Genomic DNA, 8,033 nt, shown 5'->3' on the forward strand with positions numbered 1-8,033 from the left:
CAGGCAGAGGATGAGCAAAAGGGGATCTGTGGTCACAAACTGCGCAGAATCACAGACAGTTTCAGGAAATTACAGGAGCTTAACACACTTTTATGCAATTTCCCTTCAGCATGTCTTTATTCTGAACAAAGCGCACCACTGCATGTAACTATTACAATCTAACAACATCATACTAGTAATAAAAACATATAACCTATATTTATAACAATTATATTGTATGATTGTGGGTTTTTTTCCCCACAGGGTCCCTTTAAATGCGCGCGCCACAGGAATTCAGTCACGCGCTGGCGAGTCGCTTTACTGAATCGATTCTTTTGAAACAAACACGATTCATGACTGTTTCGATTCATTGTTCTGGTGTATGGTGTTCACACAGGAGCAAGTTTCAACTCTTTCAGTCCTTCCTTCACTTTTTCATCCTCAAACTTTTTTAAAATAATAAAACAAACTCTTAGAATCATTAGACTGTGGATGTTATAAATCAGATATAATTTAAAAAATGCTCAAAATGTGAAAATGTTACAAGGAAAATGATTCATCTACATCTTTCATTTACACTAAAGCATGATGTTCTTATTCTATATATTAAAAAAAACAAAAAAACAAAAAACAACACAGATTAGTCTGGTGTGTCTGGAAAAACATTTTATAACCAACAGTACAGATATCAGGGCAACACTGATTAATAACAATTTATAAAACTATAAAGAATAATCTCATAATACCCCCCCCCCCAAAACTAGTAACCTTAATTAATAAATAATAATAATTCATTTTTTTAAATCAACTCATTAAAGAAAAATGATTGTTAGAGGCAACATGATTAGTTCCTACTGGGTTACTCATGATATTCAGCCAATCAGCTGATCTAACCCACATGTAACCAAAATAAATCATATACAGTATGAGTCTCTGCTTAAAAAGAGTCGTTCAATAAAAAAAGAGTCGACTCGTATTTGACTCGCTGTTGACTCGGTGTTGTGAGTCACACTGCAGGCGAGGCGCCTCTGATGGGTTTCTTCTTCAGAAGATCCGGATTTAAAGGTGAATAAAGCCAGAAGTCGGCTGTAATAAAGCGGTACTCTGTGTGTTTTTAGGACAGAGTGGATTGATTTTGGAAAGTCTTCTCCCTGACTCTGTCCGGATGAAGCAGCTGGAAGGAGTGAGCAGGATGGACTGCACACAGCTCTCAGGACAGCAGAAAGATAAAGCAGGAAAAATCTACAAAACACAACAACAACAACAACAACAACAACACAACAGCAGAGCCCTAGTGAGGATGTGATGTTTCCACAGCTGTTTGCGCGGAGCATCACTGACAGACACTGGACTACTGGTGACTCGCGAAAAGAGTCGGTTCATTCTTGGGTGAATCGATTCTCAAGTACAAGGGGTATTTTACAAGTATTGTTCCAGTGTATTAATGTGCTTCAATCTTGGACTTTTAGCTGACATTAGTTATTGCATGAATGTGTCTTAACGTGGGGTTCGAACCTGTACCTGAACCTGTAGCCTACAGTATTCCCAGTCCGATTCGTTTGTTCGAAAGAACCGACTCTATGAATTGATTCGGAGTGAGCGTCACTCCAGTGCATTCACTGATCCTGCCGGTTTGACCCAACCTCCCTCTCTGTGTGCCAAACCCTCTGATGTGGAGATTCATGTGAGACAGGTTTCAAAGTGTGTGTATAAAAGCTGGAGGCTGAGCAGCTCCTCACACTGACTGACTCTCAGCATCCAGGCTGTGAGGAACCTCCAGAGAGGAAAACTTTCCAACTTGGACAAGAAAGAACCCAAAGGAAGCATGTCTCACCACTGGGGTTACGGCACTAATGATGGTAAGACCAGACATATTTAATGCATCAGGATGAGAACCGATTGTTCTGGGGATTTTTTAAAAAAAGTTTTTTAATGTAGCCTATTGGTGAGACGCAACCGCATGCAGATCTGACTGAAGGTTTTTTTTTTTTTTTTTGCAAAGGGAAATGTCTTATATATGATGATTTAACAATTCACATTTTAAAAATATCTATCTATCTATCTATCTATCTGAGAAAATGCACATATATTTTAATTTAGATAATTTTTGCATTAACTCAAAAATATTTGTTTCTGACATTTACTAAACCAAACCAATTATACATTTCAATAATATAAATAATGATTTCACGTCTCGTCTTCTTTAAATCACTCATTTCATGGTTAGCCTGTTAGCAGATTTGTAAGGTGCAGGGAATGCTCATATAAAGAAGTGTAGTCTAAAGAAATGCACATTGTCCTGCATACCAGTGAAGAAGACTATAATATTTCTTGATTGCATATGAAAATGCATGTGCATTGCAAGCTGTTTTATTGCATGCACCTTTATTTCTAAATATATAAATATTTCAATAAATAAATATATAATTTACCTTGTACAGGTCCTGCCAAATGGGCTGATCACTTCCCCATCGCTAACGGACCCCGGCAGTCTCCCATTAACATCGTCCCGAGCCAGGCCCAGTTCGACTCGTCTCTCAAGCCACTCAAGCTTCAGTACGACGCGTCTACATCCAAAGACATCCTGAACAATGGCCATTCATTCCAAGTGAACTTCCTGGACGAGAAGGACAACGCAAGTTAGTGCATCCGTCGCTTGGTTACGTTGTAATGCAACAAATTCTCATCAGGTTCATTTTCAGTCCATAGCTGTGCAGGAGGAAACATTGTGAAACTCTCAAACAAAAGGCAAAAATTAATTTCTGCTCTACCAAAATTTAGACACTCTTCCCCCCGACACAAATGTAGTTTGATCAATTTCAGTTGATGGATCAGTTTCTGAAATAATGGAGGCTTATAGTCTCCAGTTTATTATTGTGCATTTTTTTCTCATTAATGTCTCTTTAACAAGTTTTTGTCTTAAAAACCCCACAAACGCTTGTTAAACTCCTCTGTCCTGAAGATGTCGGAAAATGTAAACTTACAGCTTTACCTCTGACTGTAGAAAGCGCTGACACTGGAGACTCCTTCCATAAATATTCAATAAACTTCTCCTTTCCACCATATCAACAATAGGAATTAAACCCTTCAGGACGTGCAGTTATAGGAAATTAATCAACTTCAGAGTGTTAACAGTAACTCCGCTTCATCACGCTACCTCATCTTTGATTATTTTCCTATGACAGAACCACACATAGTGTTTTATTCCTTATTACAGAGGCAGGAGCAACTATTAACATAAAATAACAAGTAGCTAGAGCCGCACATTCAGTGTTTGCATGTTTGACACAATGCACAGTTTTTTTTAATCCCTGGTAACTCAATAACTTTTGTATGCGGTTAAGAGATAACAGATGTGGTTAACTGAGTCTGCTTCCTGTAATCTTCAGCTGTTGCTTTGCGAGTGGCAGTAGACTCGACTCGAGTCATCAGCAGGCTCTCAGCATTAGTCCTCTGTGTTTACTTCAGTCCTAATGCAGGATATTATGGGATGGAGCATAGAGTCAGACTGCGCTGCTGTTCACGCCACACTGCTCATGACTGCCCATGGAGCGTATCAAGAATTTCATTTTAAAAGAGAACATGTAGAGCTTTTACACACTGAACCGACGATAAGATGTGAAATGATACCAATAATGTCTTAGCAATTTATGATAATTATGGTGCAAGTGAATGTTTAGCTCAGGGTCACAGCGTAACGCTTAATTACAGTCGCTGGATATTGTGTCTCGGGTCACTGCTCTGAAGGAAGTGTGTCATTACATGGGAAAAGAGAGATAATGTGTTCAATCTCTTGGGGAAAGCAAAGGCATTCCACCATAGTGTTTGCTGTTCTGCACTTTGTTTAGCTTAAAGTGACTTTTAACCCAAGTGATAATGTAGCATAAAACAAATAATAAAGCAAGTAGGGAGCAAACTAACACAAAAATTCTTAAATTTTTTTTTTTCTGTAGGTCATATAAGCTGCTCAAATTATATCAAACGTGCACAATGTCCCTTTTAAATCAAAGCTGATCAGCTGAGTGTGTGTGTGTGTGTGTGTGTGTAGTTCTGATCGGTGGGCCCGTCACTGGCACCTACAGACTGAAGCAGTTCCACTGCCACTGGGGCGCGAGTGATGACAAAGGGTCTGAGCACACAGTCGATGGCGTCAGGTACCCCTGCGAGGTAACATAATGTCCAATGCAACACACTCTGACCACGCCCACTCTGTCCTGTCGATATTCTGACCACTCCCATCTTCTCCTCTAGTTATTCTGACCACTCCCATCTCGCCTGAGGAAATTCTGATCACGTCCACTCCTTCCTTTGGACACTCTGACCATGCCCACTCTTTCCTTTGGATAATCTGACCACTCCCACCCTCTCCTTTGAATAATCTGACCACTCCCACCTTCTCCTGTCAATGCACTGACCACTCCCACCGTGTCCTGTCAATGCACTGTCCACTCCCACCCTCTGCTGTAGATACTCTTTCTGTGGTAACGGTAAACGTGGGAACTTTTCTTCAGAAATGGCAGCTATAGCATTCTGTCTGTCACAACTTCTTCCACTCTGAGTAGTGCCACCACAAAGGGTTTCACCATGAACCTCAATATTATCTCACCATCTTTTGTCTCCTTTCATCTCGCTTTGTTTTTTTTGCCCTCAGCTGCATCTGGTGCACTGGAACACCAAGTATGAGAACTTTAATGAGGCCGTGAGCAAACCTGATGGCTTGGCAGTTGTTGGAGTCTTTCTGAAGGTCAGAGTTTTAAACAAAGCACCACATCTCAGATGATTCTCCTGAGATTTAGAGAGTCTGCCCTGTCACGTATAATTTTTTCCTCTTTCTTCATCTCAGCTTGGTTCTGCCAATCCCCGACTGCAGAAAGTTCTGGATACCTTTGATGCCATCAAAGCAAAGGTGACTCTCCATTGATTCCTTAATTCTTTGCTGTTTCTTAGTTCATAAATACTACATCCAGTAACTTTTTTTCCTCTAGGTTTCTCACTCCGTTTCTGTCTTCCTCTCTTGTTTTCCCTCAGGGTCAGCAAACCACATTTTTGAACTTTGACCCCAAGAACCTGTTGCCTGCCTCTCTGAATTTCTGGACTTATGAAGGTTCTCTCACCACACCACCTCTGTATGAGAGCGTCACCTGGATCGTCCTGAGAGAGCCGATTAGCGTGAGCTCTGCTCAGGTATGCAATTTATTCAGCCATAATTCGGCCAAAACTGCTAGCATTTGCAGAAACAGCTATCCCTGCAAAAAAAAAAAAAGACAATGATAAAGATAGAGACAAGATTACCACAGCATCAACAACAGTTAAAATTTGATTGTATGTCATTGAGTAGCATAACTAACACAATGTCTAGCTAGTTTGTTGTTTTTTAAAGAGAAATTGTGTGCTTGGCTGTATTACATTAAACAATTATAATTTCTAATTAGCAAAAGAGATTTAGCTTCGGTACATTTAAGCTAATTTTGCCATTTAGCTTGAACTGATGCTAGCTAGTATTAGTTCTGCATTTTTAAACTAGCTTGCCCAAAATGGCTGCTACGAGTGTTTTTGAAAGATTAGTGGAGATTACATTGTTTAAGCTTAATCTCAAATATTTCAATTAATTTAGCACAGTCTTAGTTGTATATTGCTAGGTTTCTATTTCTGTTTCTTCTTTTTTTTAGTGATGACAATCATGGAGATGGAGATGATGTTTAAATATGTTTCAGTCAGTGTCGAACAAAACAATGACTCCTCTGTGAGGCAATACAAAATCCATTTTAAATAGACTAGCCTCTAAATTATAAGATTTCTGACTTATTATCTTATTATTTGGCAAATAATATTAATAATATGCAAGTTCATACTTACACATCTCACATTAATATTTACACACCTAGCATGAGTGGCCATGTCAGTGCTTGAAAAAAACCCCAAAAAACAGGGAGGGTCCGTGACTGGTGTTTAGCGAGATTAGATTATCTAAACACTCCTTGAACTAAGTGTAAGCGTCACATACAGAACAGATCAATTTTTAAAAGGACTGAGCGCGATAGCTGAACCTTTTCATGTCGATACCATCTCTCACAACTCATATCTGTTTGTCTCTCAAGTCGTCACTAAGCAACGGGTGGCACAGGTTTTACGTACAACATTGTGTCATTCTGTCTGTGGTTAAGGCGTATTCTCCCCAGTCCTACGGGTGTCACCGAAATAACTTTTAATTTCTGATTAAGTTCATTTTGTATGTTTACATATAGTGTACAGTGTGAGGTCAAGGTGACTGCTGAGCTCTGTGGCACACAGAGGAAGTGAGTAGGGGTGCATTTGGTGCAAACAGGAAGTGGGCACAGCTCTGCAAGTTTCCTATAAGTTAATTGGTCTCCCAGAAACACAGGGTGAAATAAAGGTTCACATGCTGTAAGTGTGTGTGTTTCAAAGGTCAAAGCTGAGAATAGCTAACGGGGAAAGAAGTCCTGCTTGATATTAATACTACAACCTGTCTTTCACTGTTAAATGGATGTGCATGTTTGTACATGTAGTATTTGTAGACTTGCAGGGTTTTCTAAAAAGCATTCAAGTTCAAACCCATTAACACTTTTTCCCACTTTCTCTTTCTTTTTTAGATGGCAAAATTCCGCAGTCTTTTGTTCAGCTCGGAGGGAGAGCAACCTTGCTGTATGTGCGATAACTACAGACCCCCTCAGCCTTTAAAAGGACGCAAAGTTCGCAGCAGCTTTAAGTAAACCGCAGAACGCACCTCTGACCCCGTACACTGAATGCATCTCAGCCAATCATAATGCTTCTTTTCCTCAGAATGTCCCTGTCGAACTCTGCAACTCAATTCTTCATTTTGATTCATTTGAATAACTGACTCATGTTAAACAAACTCTTTTGGGTTGGTTCAGATGATGCATATTGATTCTGCAGATTACACAAAATCTAAAAAGCTATGAATCAGTTGGTTCATTTGTTTAAATTGACTCATTTGTGCAAGCACAGATGATTTGGTTCAGCTGAACCAGTTGCCATATTTGAATTTTGTATAATACGAAAGAATATAAAATGCTATGAATTATTTGAACAATTTTGTTTTAGTTGGTCAAGATGAATCAGTTGGTTCATTTGAATTCTGAAATTGTACAAAGTATAAAGATGTGTGAATCAATGAGTTTAAATCTCAGATCAAATTAGCCAACTTTGAAAAGCTCGTTGAAAAATTCGGCAACTGAACTGAAATTAACCACTCATCATTTGGTTCATCTAAATTTTAAGAAAAAAAAAACCCCAAAAAACAACAGAAGAGAAAATGCTATGAGTCAGCTGGTTAATCTATTCAAATGAATCGACTCCCAATCTGTTTCAAGCGGTTACATGTAAAACTAATGACCTTATTGTATTCATTATTAACATTTTACTTTTTAATTGTAAAATGTTAAGCTGTGTAGACCTTCCACATGCTAGGAAAGAGATAGTAATACTCACTATCCCCATTAGTTTAAGCTTCACCTTACTCCTGATGTTAGATTATCTACTGGATGTTTAGTATTTATGTGGTTTAGGTTGAGATATGTGAAATGTTCAGGGTGCAGAGCGCAGCAAAGAAGAAATCCCCTAGTGAAGCACTTCTAAAGTATATGGCTTCATGAAATTCACTTAAAGAAGCAGCTGTAGAGATCTAGAGAAACTATAAAAGACTTAACAAGTTTTGCTAAGATAAAAATTATTGCTTATTGCTAAAATAAAAGAATGTCTATTTGTCTGTTTTACAAAAGGGTTGAATACTCTTACGAATAATAAATTAATATATTTAAACATTATACGAGTGATATATTTTTGTTAGAGAAAATTAATAGTGTGATTCGAAGCATTCATACATTAGTTATAAAGCTGCAACAATCTGGCGTCTTTTGCAGAACTGAACCTAAACGAAGCATTAGTTCTGTAATGACATGATGACATGTTTTGCTTTTGAAAGTACTTTCACCTACTAATTCTTTAAATTTCTCTCAACTGTACTACACAACTAGCTACTGATTATGACATGTGAAAACATCCCTCAGGCTCGT

The 8,033-nt window shown here is 38.5% G+C and overlaps 1 protein-coding gene across 1 annotated transcript; it reads left to right on the forward strand.

Annotated features, from left to right (window-relative positions):
* The first annotated feature begins 1,029 nt into the window (after nucleotides 1-1,029).
* On the forward strand, nucleotides 1,030-7,784 carry cahz (carbonic anhydrase). Its single transcript, XM_026940999.3, has 7 exons — nucleotides 1,030-1,838; nucleotides 2,421-2,618; nucleotides 4,028-4,146; nucleotides 4,631-4,723; nucleotides 4,823-4,885; nucleotides 5,008-5,163; nucleotides 6,591-7,784. Exons 1-7 carry the CDS (start codon nucleotides 1,805-1,807, stop codon nucleotides 6,708-6,710), a joined length of 783 nt encoding a protein of 260 aa, XP_026796800.3. The 5' UTR covers nucleotides 1,030-1,804; the 3' UTR covers nucleotides 6,711-7,784.
* Nucleotides 7,785-8,033: the final 249 nt, after the last annotated feature.

The sequence above is a fragment of the Pangasianodon hypophthalmus genome, chromosome 21, assembly GCF_027358585.1.
Source record: "Pangasianodon hypophthalmus isolate fPanHyp1 chromosome 21, fPanHyp1.pri, whole genome shotgun sequence".
Taxonomy (NCBI): domain Eukaryota; kingdom Metazoa; phylum Chordata; class Actinopteri; order Siluriformes; family Pangasiidae; genus Pangasianodon; species Pangasianodon hypophthalmus.